The sequence below is a fragment of the Elephantulus edwardii genome, unplaced genomic scaffold (genome assembly GCF_000299155.1).
Source record: "Elephantulus edwardii isolate Elephantulus edwardi_28Jun2011 unplaced genomic scaffold, EleEdw1.0 scaffold00015, whole genome shotgun sequence".
Classification (NCBI taxonomy): domain Eukaryota; kingdom Metazoa; phylum Chordata; class Mammalia; order Macroscelidea; family Macroscelididae; genus Elephantulus; species Elephantulus edwardii.
The window spans coordinates 9,904,002-9,917,405 of NW_006399765.1; the positions used below are offsets into that span (position 1 = coordinate 9,904,002).

Here is a 13,404-nt window from a genome sequence, read left to right on the forward strand (position 1 = left end):
TAACATATTCACAATGTTATGCAATCACCCCATATATTAAGTTAGAAATTTTAACCACCCATCATTAAGCAATCTCTACTATTAGTTTGCACAGCCCCTGGCCCTACCTTGCCCCAGATTACCTCCAGAAACATTAACTTTTAAGTTATACTAAGGAATTAAAAATACTTAGAGACAGATACATATTTTGGATGGTTATACATTTGCTTTTAGATAGAAAACAGGACAAGTATATTTTTTCCCCAATCACCTTGAAAACTCTGTATTTTATTAACCATTTATATACAGTGACATTAATCCCTTAAAACCAACTGAGCAAACCAAGTGCAGAGTTAAGTACACAGCTGATGTACAAATGCTCATTTTTCTATTTTGTACAAATGCTTATTTCTATTCTGCACATTAAAATAGAGGATGAAACTGACACAATGGTTAAAGCTACATATAAGTATGTACACGTTTTTAGGACAGACTTTATATCATTGGCTTACAACATGTGTAGATACTACACAAAAATGATAAAATTTTCAAAAAAGTAAGATGTGAACAAAAACCTTTCCTTTTAAAATTTAAAAATAAAATTAATTACTAATTGATGAGCCAATCAAAGTTAGATATAGGTAAATGAAACATTATGTGTTATAAATGATAAAGTTTGCATTTAAAAATACATTCTAAATATCAAGGAAGGCTTATCTATGCTTTCAAGATTCTAGACACATGGTAAAAAAAGTAGATGTTAAGGAGCTGATTCTTTGGAAAGATGCATTTCTGGAGAATCCAGGTCAAACTCTAATAGGAAACTCATGATGAACCAAGAACACTGAGAGCAAAGTGGGGAATAATAATAAGCAGCTATTTTTCTGACGTACACTAGAATTATAAGGCATGAGGTGATTTTAATATGGCTTTGGAAAAGACCAGAAATCTTTTTAGAGAAGTGATTAGACATGGAGAATGACTGACCTTATGATGACCTTAAATATACCATCTAACATTATTATGGTTCTACCTCATTGGTGGGAAATTCCATTTCTCACAACTCTGAATTGCATTTTACTGACTTGAGAATCAGCTTCATATTTTGAGAATGACATGATTTAGTACAATCATGTATAATTAAGGTTATGAAAACCAAAATGTCAATAGTTTATAAAAGAGGGCAAGTGCTCTCGTTATAGTGTGGTGGCACCAAGTAAAGAGGGCTGAGCTTGGATTGTAAAGAGGGGTGCAGGGACTCGGGCACACATGTGTTTATGTTCAAGAACAAGGGCACAGGAGGAATGGATTCAGGCACCAGATGTGTGGATATAGGTGACTGTGGTGTCACTAAGTGCTACAGAAAGCAATTCCAGTGTCACTAACAAATCGAGAATATCTCAAATATTAAATTGAGAATATCTCAAAGCGTGCTTATAAGGAAATGGATTATTAATCTTTCTATTACAAAGCTAGTATTTGTGTGGGTTTTTTTTTCAAGTGAGTAGAAAAAATATGAGTTATATGGGTTTTTTTCCTTACTTAATCTTAAAACTAATCCAAGTATCAAACATTTAGAAATACTGACTATTAATATTTTTAAAAGGCACTTAAAAGATTCCATTTCTTTTCAAATTACATTTCTGTCTACTACATTTTGGAATAAGAAATTTTTTAAAAGCACAAAATTTTGGTGCATTTTTTCTTACAGTGCTATTTACCATCTACAGGGCTGAAAACTTTAAAGGACACATCCGTATCTTCTCAAGAACCACCTGAAAGTGCTTTTATCACAGAAGAGGATGTGCATTAATGATGTGCTCTCTCACTGACCACATCCTGTAGTCTTTTAAGTAAAATATCATCATTTTCTTGACAGAGGCGTTTGGCAGGCGATTCTGTTTCACCACCGATGGTTATTGCTCGCTTCTTGGTTCTCTGCTCACCTTGCCGTATCATGTTATTGATATCTTTCAAACTCTGTTAAAAAACAGAGGGTATGTATGAGTAACAGGAAAAAAGAGAGAATGAAAAACTAACTGCTTTTCTCCACTTTTCATCCTTAAATTAACATAGTGAGGGTAGTAAGTCTTTTTTAAATCTAAGTCAACCTAGTAAGGGTAGTTAGAATGAGTCTTTTCAGGTGGTTTTAAAAACAGGATCTCCCTTAAAGCAGTCATTCTGAGAGTACGGTCTCTAGAGAGAAACATCGAGGAACCTACTAGACACACACTGTTGAGCCTCACACTACAGTTACTGAATCAGACAGATGGTTTCGAGATGAGATTCTTTAAGGTAATTCTGATGCCACCTAAAGTTTGAGATCCTCTTTATTAGAAGCAATACTTTTCAAACTTTGATGTGTTTACTAATCAACTGAGAATTCTACTGAAATGCAGCATAATATTCAGCAAGGCTCATTTAGGGCCCATGGTTCTTCATTTCTAACAGCTTCTAAGGGATGTCAGTGCTGTTAGTGTGCGCATCAGTGTGTGCATCACAACTTCAGTATCAAGGTCTTACAGAAGTGGTTCCTCAAAGTGCTGGATGGAGTACAAGTATTCAAGAAGCTTTCAGAATTACAGAGTCCACAGCAGCCCATCAGAACTTTGTGATAGAGCAGGTCTCTGTGACAGGTACAAATGGCTAAGTGTCCAACTGATAACCAAAAGGGAGCTATAGTGGTAAAGTCCACAGGAATTATGCTGCTAACCCAAAGGGAACCAACCTTTTTAATAAGAGTTGAGCACTTAATTGCATGTACCACCATGGTCTCCTACCTGCTTGGTAACCCTTTAATTATCTGAAAATAACACAGCTTTATCACACACAAGAATAAAGATGGAATAATGACAGAGCCGACTATGTGGAAGAGGCCTCCATTTTTAGATTTATTATTTAGATTTACTTTCATCTAAGATTTTTAAACTTAAGGTACTCCATGTGTGACTTCTCCAGCTATTATATTACTGGATCCTTCTCAAGATCATGCTTGAGAGGAAGACATACTGGAATCTTGCAATGAAATCCCCAAATATCTATATCTAATAGCAGTCATGGGTTAAATGAATGACTGCAATTGAAAGTAATGCTCTTAGTCATAGGAACTGGCCATAGTTAACAGCTCAATTTTATTACTGACTTTGAAGGAAAAAACCAACTAATTGCCAAGATTAAAGATAACAGAATGAAAATCTGAAATTTAACTGCTTCTATTTTAAGTTGTTTCATGGTTAAATTTTGTGTACTTTACCTTAGAAGGGCTGCTATTGAACTTGTACAGCAGAGCAGTCCGTGGTGTAAGGCCTGCCCCATTCTTGTGCGGGGAAACATAAATGGAATGCTGTTGGGAAATGCGGCGTGGTGAACTTGGCTGTTGCTTGATATGTGGGAATGGAGAGAGTGGTGGAGCTTCCATCTGAAATGATCACCAAAGTAAACTTTTTTTTCTTTTAAAATAAAAAGGTACCCCACCTTTCCAAGCCTACTATATATCTTCTTATTTGGCACCTGTTAGTAAGAAGCTGGTTATATTGGAAGAGCTGATTTATGGCTGTAAAACAGCAAAGAAGTTGTCCATCATTCCTTAGTTTTCTAACAATTATTAATAAACGGAAATTCATTTTCCTAGATGTTTCAGAAAATACTATAAACAGTGCTCGCTTCGGCAGCACATATACTAAAATTGGAACGATACAGAGAAGATTATCATGGCCCCTGCGCAAGGATGACACGCAAATTCGTGAAGCGTTCCATATTTTTAAACTGTGTTTTGTGGGTAACTTTTCAGTTTTCACAACCAACTAATACATTTCAAGATTTTTAATACATCAGTGCTAATTTTGATTTTCAGAGGTAACCTAACAAACTACTATTATGTTTTGTTTTAAGGAATACAAATTTCAATAAAGCTACTAAAATTAAAAAAATACTATAAACAGCAGTAAGAGTTCTAGGGCAAGATACTGTGAGTGGCAAGCTTGAAGCATAAGATCTTTTGATGCCCACTCTAAGAAAATAAGAACAAAGGATTATCAGTTTCTAACACAATAAAATGTTTCCACAAACACAAACCACCATAATTGAAGCAGTAAAAGACAGTGAAAAAAGATACTGGAAGTGCTTAAGTCAGTATAATGACTCCAACAAGGAAAAATATGTTAATAAGATAAAAAGATTTTATATTGAAAAGCAAAAAGATTTCAGAAATAGAGTCAAGTAGCCAAGACTGCTTTTTTTCTTTAACAGCCTGTACTATTTCTTTCAGGTGACTTGATGGTACTTAACAACAACTATTTCTTTAACAGTCTGTTTATAATATAAAGAGAGAAAAAAACACTTCAATATTTCATTTTTATAAAATATTAATGGCCTAGCAGTAAGAATCTGTGCCGCAATCCTAAAGGCATGCAGTTTGAATCCACTGGCTGCTCCAAGGGAGAAGGATGGGCAATCTCCTCCCATGTGAATAACTGCTTCTGAAAACCCGCTGTGGATCGGTTCCAACTAGATGGTACACAACAACAATAACAACAATAAAATAATAAAAACAGCACCAACTCCAGAATTAGGGGAATGTTAACCCGCTCAATCCCCTAGAAATCCTTAACACTGCCATTCCCCTTGCCTCAGGTGGAACAATCTCGAGGCCATATAACTCAAGCCCTACTTGTTATGATTCCATTGTTGGTATTTTTTAACAGCTCTGGTGACCTAATGGCAAGAAGCTGTGCTGCAATCCCAAAGGCAAGTGGTTCGAAGCCACCAGCTGCTCCATGGGAGAAGGATAGTCAATCTCCTGTGTGATTAACTGCCTCTGAAAACCTGCCAGTCAGTCAGCTACAAGTCAGTTCTGACTCTACCATACATAATAACAACAATATTTCATTTATTATCTTCACTTGAAGCTACTAAAATGACAGGCACAAACCAGAGATATTGTGAGTTAAGTTCCAGACCAATGCAAGAAAACAAATTATACTAACATTTTGGTTTCCTAGCACGTATTTTTAAGTAATGCTTACACTATCCTGTAGTATATAAAGTGTGTAGCTGCATTATGAAAGTTTTTTAAAATACTGTGAAAATTACTAAAATGTGACAGAGACATAAAGTGAGCACATGCTATTGGAAAAATGGTGCTGACAGACTTATGTAGGGTAGTCATAAACTTCCATTTAGTTAAAAAACACCCCAACCTAAAACAAAAAATAGAAACCAACAAAATGCTATCTGTGAAGTACAAGAAAATGAGATGTGCCTATGGTTTCAGCTGGCTGATGATATAGACATTAACAGTACAGCACATGACAGTAGGTAGGCAGAGGACAAGAACTTCTGGCAGCTGAGGACAGTCACAGACTAGGACAGGACAAGGAGAGCTATTCAGAGAGACTGGCTATCCAGTTTTCCCTTCAGCTAGGGGATACCTTCCTATAGCTACAGTCTGATCTAACCTCAGCCTATACGTTGAGCATATTTTCTCAGACCTGTTGCTTCTGCCAAACCTAGGGTCTATATAATACTATCTTGATTACTATCAGTTTCCTCTCATTCAATTAGTGGTTATCTCCATTAGCCATACAATCAGGCATACTTATTTTCTCATCTTGAAGAAAAGAAAAAAATTCTCTCAAACTTTTTTTTCTTCAATTAAATTTATATTAAGCTTAAAGAAAGAAATAAGAGGTCCAACATCAACAGATACATGACATCCTTGTTAACGGCAGCATTATTTAAAATAGTAAAGAGATGAAAACAACCTGAATGTCCACCTATGAATGAACATATAAAGAAACGGTGGTACTCTCACACAATGGAGTGCTGTGTAACCCTGAAAAACCAAAACTTTGAGAAACACTACATAATATGGATGGACCTGTAGAACATTGTTCTGAGTCAAATAAGTCCATCTCAAAAGGACACATAAAAAAAGGACACACAGGCGAGCTCTGGTGGCCTAGTGGCAAGAAGCTGCACTGCAATCCCAGAGGTTCGCGGTCTGAATCCACCTGATGCTCTGCTGGAGAAGAAGGAACAATCTCCTCCTGTACCTGTCAGATCTGATTTGACAGTACACACACAATAAAAACAATAATTTTTTTTTAAAAAAGGACACATATTACATAAAATAATTTACACGTTGATTAAAAAATTACTGGATAGTTAACAGGGATGAGAAAGGATGGAAAGGGGAGTAAAACTTAATAAATAGATACTAGCCATATAGTATAAAGGGAGGTCTGGTGGCCTAGTGGTAAGAAACTACAGGGCAATCCCATCAGCTGCTCTGCAAGAGAAGGATGGACAGTTTCCTCTCATTCAATTAACTGCCTCTGAAAATCCACTGAAGGGTCAGTTATGACGTGGTTCCAAATCAAAAGTACAGGCAGCATGTCATAGAGAAAGATGGAGGAAGGGAAAGACAATACACAAGAAGAGACTCATCAGCTGAAGAAAAGGGGAAACAGAAATAGAGGAAGGATTAATGGAAACCAAAATCACAAGTGTAAAGTGTCTAAAGTACTATGTCAATGTGGGTGTAGTCAAATTTTTTGAAATCAAGAGAAAAGATTAACTAAACTGATTTCCTTTTCCTAGCCTCTGCTTATGCTGCTGTTGTTAGCTATGGTGATTCTGACTCTCAGAGACACTGTTGTATTAATTAATCACTGATTAATTACTAATACTTTTTTCCCTAATGCAACAGTAAGGCATTAAGTTCTTATAAATGCTTAGTCCAATATATGTGTAGTAATCTGGCTAAAGAGAGCTCTGGTGGCCTAGTGGTAAGAAGCTGTGCTATAATCCCGAGGGCATGCAGTTTGAGGCCACCAGCTGCTCTGCACAAGGATGGGCAATCTCCTCCCATGTGATTAACTGCCTCTGAAAACCAGCTGGAGGGTCAGCTACGGGTTAGTTCTGACTCTATGGTACACAACAACAACCTGACTATAATTACAAATACCAATAAGGTAATAAAATAGAAAATTACCATATGGTCTTGATTTGACAAGTCGTATTTCAATGCAAATGATTTTACTCTTCCTACATATATTGTATTATAAAATTTGATGAGATCGCCTCTTTCCTGTCTCACTGGTCCACTGGAACAGTCTGGCGTTTTTGCAGCATCTTCTAAGTCTGTGAAAAAGAATTCAATGTTGTGTTATACCAGCATACTTTAATAAATAAGTTGGTGATTTGAATGATAACCTCTTCAAACTCAGACAAAGTCTTTACTGTAAAGAATTTAGTGGTTTCAGAGAGGGGGTTTAGAAACTTCTCTGTATCATGTATAAACTAAATGTGAATAAATAGAACCCTAAACACATAAACTTAAGGTGTTGCTTTGGATACCACTTTGGCAAGAACATATTCACAGACATAACTTTGTAGTTCACTCCCCAAACTGTTAAGGACCAGGCCTGGGCTAGGGCTTAGCTAAGCCGGACAACAGAGTATGGATGGCAGTGGTAAAGTCTGAGGTACAGATGACAAAGGGGTCTGGCAAGTATTTATTTTGGCTCTTTGCGAAAGGTGTAAAGATTCCAAAGGGTAATGCATACATATCCCTGTAAAGAAACAATGTGAACTGCTTGTATTCTATAAGCCTCCTTTCCCCATGTTTTTCCACAGAGAAACCCTTGTGGTCAGTTTTTTTGGTTGTTGAGTTGGGAGGAAACTCTAGGACTTCTCACTTTTTTTTCTTGTTGTGTACTATCAAGTCAGATGCAACTGGCACAGGAGGAGACTGCACCTCCTTTTCTTGGAAGGAGCAAGTGGTGGATTCAAACAGCATGCCTTCGGATTGCAGCACAACTTTCAGCCACTATGCCACCAGAACTCCCTGCAGTTAGTTTCCTTATCAAACTAAAGCCCTTTTAATTGACATTTGCCTGTCTGCTCCTATAATTTAAAGCTGTGTAGATTTTAAGACCTATTATATATGGATGGTGTCAACTATTTCTCAAACATCAACAAGACTGGACCAGTTAGTCCAATTAGTCTGAACACCTGGACAAGAGAAAAATACTGTAAGAAATTTCCTCACATCACTCTCATGTCCCTTCCCTGTATTAGGGATTGGCCCCTTGGTCTCCAAAATGAGGAAAACAGATTTGGGATGCTCTTAAATGCTATTGTTAGGTACCGTCAATTTGTCTACAACTCATAGCGACCCAATGAACAGATTGAAACCCACAGTTACAGTCAATGTGTCACTTCTTTGAGGGTAGGTATTTGCTGCTCTCTGTGACTGACTCTCTGCTTTTTCCAGCAGAATGTTGTTTTTCCAAAGACTGGCCTCTGACAACATGACCACCATATGTGAGATGAAGTTTCACCATTCTTGCCTCTGAAGGAGCACCCAAGTTGTACTTCCTTCAATATAAACTTGTGAGAATTAAGTAATATAGTCCTTCTAGCCATATCTTCCTGTTTTGTGATTCTAGCCTTCGTCTATGCTTAAAGATCCCATCCATGTGAGGACGAGTTATTTGTTGTAGAGAAGGAGAATTAGAATGGGATACATCCTCAGGATGCACGCTAATGGAATAAATCTACATTTGTTGACAGTACATGGTATATTCAATATATTTGCCAACATCATAGCTCAAAGGCATCAATTCTTTTTTTTTTGCACAATTGAACTTGGTTTTTTTATATTATTTTTTTAATTGGTTTGCAATTCTCCTTTGACCTTCCCTATTTACTGTTCAACTTTTAGATGTATAGGAAGTAGCAACAAAGACCAAAGCTTAGATCAAGCACATCTTTGTCTTTAAATGGACATCTTTGAAGAGGTCACTGATAGCTGATTTTTCCAATGCCATGGATCTTTTGATTTCTTGACTGTTTGTATCATGTATGCGGATCCAAGTCATATGAAATCCTTGATAACCACGATCTGTGCTCCTTTTATCATAATGTTGCCTACTAGTTGAGAGGTGAGACTTTTTGTTTCTTTGACATATGATCCATATTGAAGGATGCAATCTTTGATTTTCAGCAAGTTCTTCAAGACAACTTCATTTACTGCAAGCAATACTGTGTCATGTCCATAACAAAGGTTGTTGATGAGTCTTCCTCAAATCCTTGTATTTCTTCATATAATAGAACTCAGATAATGCATACAGATTGAAAAGATACAGAAAAAGTATACATTCCTGATGCAAACCTAAACCATGCAGTGTTCCCTTGCTCTGTTCAGATAATGGCTTCCTGGTCTATGTACAGGTTTTCCAAGCACAATTAAATGTTTTCGGAACGCTATTCTTAATGTTAACCGTATCCATATAATCAAGTGCCTACACAGTGTCAATAAAACACAAGCAAACATTTTTCTCTTATTCTCTGCTTTCAATTAAGATCCATCTGACATTGGCAGAGACAGCCTTGATATCACAACTTCTTCTGAATCCAGCTTGAATTTCTGGCAGTTCCCTGTCGATGTTCTAGCCATTTTTAAATAATCTTCAGCAAGATTTTACTTGTGTGTGAAATTAATGATGCTGTTTCGTAATTCATGTACTCTCAGATCACCATTTTTTGGATGGGAACAAATATGGATCTCTTCTGATCTGTTGGTCAGGTATCTGTCTTCCAAATATTCTGGCACAGACTATAGAGTATGTCAGGGCTGTATCTGTTTGTAGAAACAATTAACACATTGCCGCACACTTTTAAATTGACGACCATGCTTAGAAACACATTTTTTTTCCTTCCTTCAGTATATTACCATCATTTGTGGCAATGTGTTAAATTGGTATTCCCATCTATTTCTGGGGCCTTATTTTTTTGCTAATGCTTTCAGTTCAGCTTGAACTGCTTCATTCATTATCACTGGTTCTTGATTGGTTAATAAAATAGTTTAGTGTTTATCAGTTCTTTTTGGCACAGTGGCTCGGTGTATTCCTTCCATCTTCTTTTGATGCTTTCTATATCATTCAATATTTTGCCCATATAATCCTAGATACTGGTATATAATAAAATGTCTGCTTTTTCACTCCAATCTTAGTCTCTAAGACTGACTTTTTTTGGTGGCAGGTGGTAGATTTTCAGTTTGTTATCACAGTGATAATTTGTGTAATTGAAAAAAAATTTCTCTACCTATTCCATTTTCTCTAAGAATTTATCTAAGAATGAGAACAAAGAGTAAGTGACACTGAGACTACATTAAGCTATTATAGTACAATGGAGTTATTGTTCAAAATGGCTTTCTGAACTATTGACTTTAACTCTGATCATATGCCTTTGTAGGGCTATGCTTGCAATATGAATAAAATGAATGGCACGTTTTGGGTGCAAATGTGCAAAACGGTTGTACAGACTACAAACTGAAGTCAGTCTTGCTATCCATCAGATTTAAATGGAGCAGGTTCAGGAGGAGAAATGGGAATCTTACAATTAAAAAAAAAAAGAATAAGAAATTGAGAATTTAGTGCATCCATCTGGGCCAGATATTCCTGCATGAGACAGACTGGTCCCTAGACCAGAACAGCAGCATCAGTGGATTTAGTGCAGGACTGGATGCCCATGTAAGACAGGGATGAATTGGAACTGTCTCCTGGCTTCCAAAGCCAGAGTAAAGGACCTTGTGTCCAGGTTTATCAGGGAGGACTAAGGGGAGGTGCCACAATCAGTAGGACCCAAAGTGTGTGTAACACTGGTCCAAAGCCTCAAACATGAAGGTCAGAAGGCCTGACAGCATGCTTGAGCTGTCTGGACTAAAGAATTTTATCCTATTTTCTGCCTGTGGAAGTCTTACTATGATGATGCAGCAAGATAGTAGCTTTGCACATGGTGCCAGCAATACTTACATACTTTTTAACGAAAAGGATATTTGTTTCCTCAAGTAGATCAAGAATAACTACTGCCATGCTTTCCCTATTACTCAGGTTTAAAAAAATTAAATTTTATATAATTGATTAACATTTGTAAGTTGACTAGGAAAAAAAAGCTTTCAAAATATAAACAGAAGAAAAATTAATGGAGTCAAAAGACTTCCTTGCAGGAGAATAAGGGTACTTTTCCCATACATATACTCAAACATTTTTCTTCCAAAATTGTGTATATTACCCACACAATTAACATTCTGACTCAATGTTGACTAATGTTCACGGTATTTTGCACAGTGTAACCAAAGTTGTACTATGTTTAGCATGTTTAACTGGACAACTTACCACAGTCTGTCATTTCAACATCACCATTTATGTTTTCATTATATGTCATAACTTCCCGTGGAACACTCTTCAATAAAACACTTCTATAGACCTGTATGTCAAAATGGAGAAAGAGAACTGCTGAGATCACAAAGCAGCAGAGATTAGACAAAATAAAAAGAAGAAGAGTGAACATCAAATCAGTTAAATGCCATTTCTCTGTGTAGGTGATAACCCAGAGCAAGATGTTATTAGCTATTGTAGATTATGGCAAGCATCATAGGAGAAAAACTCCCGAAACAGAGCCTGCCATCTAAAAATGTGCCTTTACAAAGAGAAGCAAGCAGCATCTCAAGACTGATGAGCAGGCTTTGCCAAATAAAACAACCTTTAAAGATCTGAACTTGCTCCTCCTCCTTCCTTTGAATTCTTTACTTGCGAATCATGTGATCTCAGAGGGGCTTGCTTTTCTGCCCCCACCCCGTATCCATCCCCTTTCAGATGGCCATATGAAACTCTCTCCTACCTCAGTTATAGCTGGAAAAGGCAGGATTCATCCCATCTCCTCTTACAGGCTACTGGTACTGAGGGGTTATTTATCAAACTGTAACAAGGGACAATTTTTGACCAACACTAACCTCACTTGGTCCGCGAAGGAGGGGGAAGGCCTTCAACCAGATGGACTGACACAGTGACTGTAACAACGGTGGGCTCAAGTATGTCAGAGATGGTCAGGATGGCACAGGAGAGGAGGGCAGGGTTCAGATCCACTGTTCACTGGGTTGCTGTCACTATGAGTCACAGTTGACTCGATGGCACTTAACAACAACACAAGCTCACCTGAATAATCTTTAGGCTCGATTTGGACTTTTCTACGTTGTGGTCCTAGGGAATTTTCCTGAAGAAGTCCAGAAACTCTTAGCCTGTGATAGAATACCAAATGCCTGTGTATCTCTTAGTTTCAGTACATTTTGGGGCTGAAGTAAACAAATGTAGCTATTTGTATGGCTCTCTCATAAGGAGATATATGTATCAGCACTGGGACCAAAGGTGTCAAGCAGAGCTAGAGAGCTCATTTGCACTCCCTTACAGCAGAGTGCAGAACCTTAAGGCAAGGTGTTCTTTCACTACAGTAACTATGATATGGAGCTGACAGTCATTGAATGTACTAAGTACTAACACTTTACATTTCAATAGCTAAATGGTTTTATAGGATTCTCACCAAAGCTATTATAACAGTATGATCAGAAATGTTCCAAGTCTATTTTTTATAAAAAACTTATTCGTGGGGGAGGGGTAGGTAGAGAGAAAAATGCAACAATAAATGACTAGAAACCCTAAGTCTCTGTAAACTTTCATTAAAATGAATTTTTTTTTAAATGTAAAAAAAATATATTCATAGGTACAAATGTTACAATTCTTATCAGATAGCAAAGAAGTTGGATTGAGTTAATCTTCAAATTTAAAAAAAATTTAAATATCAGAATACTGAATCTCACAGAGTATTATTAGAGATAATTCTCATTCTATTTTCTAGCAAAAGACATTCTCCTTCAGCAAATGGCAGCATCTGTGACAAATACATGCAAGAGTGTCTGGACTGGCTAGATTTCCTGGCTTCCACTAACACTCTCCTTTTATTAAGCACTTCTCCAGTTTTAACAGTATCTAATAAACCAGAAAATCTAAAGTAGAATAAGACTATAAGAGAAGTTTATCTTTTTTATGACTTGTCAGTAGAGATATAGTACAAATCTATTTTTAGACAGTAGGAAATAGAAAAAAACTCACGTGACTATTAGCTTGGGGCTGATTCCTGTAACTTTTCATTATTTCTTGAAAAGTTCTTTCATCTTTTGTTACCTAAGGAAAATAAAAAAGTACATTTATCATTTGCTTTTAAAAGAAATTATGGCTCTGAACAAAAACTTCATTTATAGGTTGGCAATGAGGGCAGTCTTGCATAAAGCCATTAACCCAAGGCCATTCTACACCTAAAAACTATTACCATTCATGATTTTTACCACTTTTAAAGTTCAAGCTTTGTGGCTCATGGTAATTCAGCTAATAGTTTCATTAATCAAAAAGCACTAAGATTGTGACAGTGTATTGAAAATTCATTTCTTTACTAAAAGAATGGTATAAGAAAATTCTGATCTGAATTCCCCGGAGTCTTCAATTGTATTAGTGTTAAGTACTTATTTAAAAGAAAAATAACCACAAGTCAAAGGACAGGAAATGCCTTGTAATGATTCACAATTCA

At 36.6% G+C, this 13,404-nt stretch overlaps 1 protein-coding gene across 1 annotated transcript in view; it reads right to left on the reverse strand.

Moving 5' to 3' along the window:
• Positions 1-1,564: 1,564 nt before the first annotated feature.
• The window catches only part of RBL1 (retinoblastoma-like 1 (p107)), a 62,749-nt gene continuing 50,909 nt past the window's right edge, over positions 1,565-13,404 (reverse strand). The window contains exons 18-22 of the mRNA XM_006881505.1: positions 12,933-13,004; positions 11,163-11,253; positions 6,974-7,122; positions 3,233-3,397; positions 1,565-1,959 (exon numbers count right to left, since the gene is read on the reverse strand). Coding sequence (XP_006881567.1) covers positions 1,789-1,959; positions 3,233-3,397; positions 6,974-7,122; positions 11,163-11,253; positions 12,933-13,004 — 648 coding nt within the window. The 3' untranslated portion in view covers positions 1,565-1,788. The remainder of the gene's footprint in view (positions 1,960-3,232; positions 3,398-6,973; positions 7,123-11,162; positions 11,254-12,932; positions 13,005-13,404) is intronic.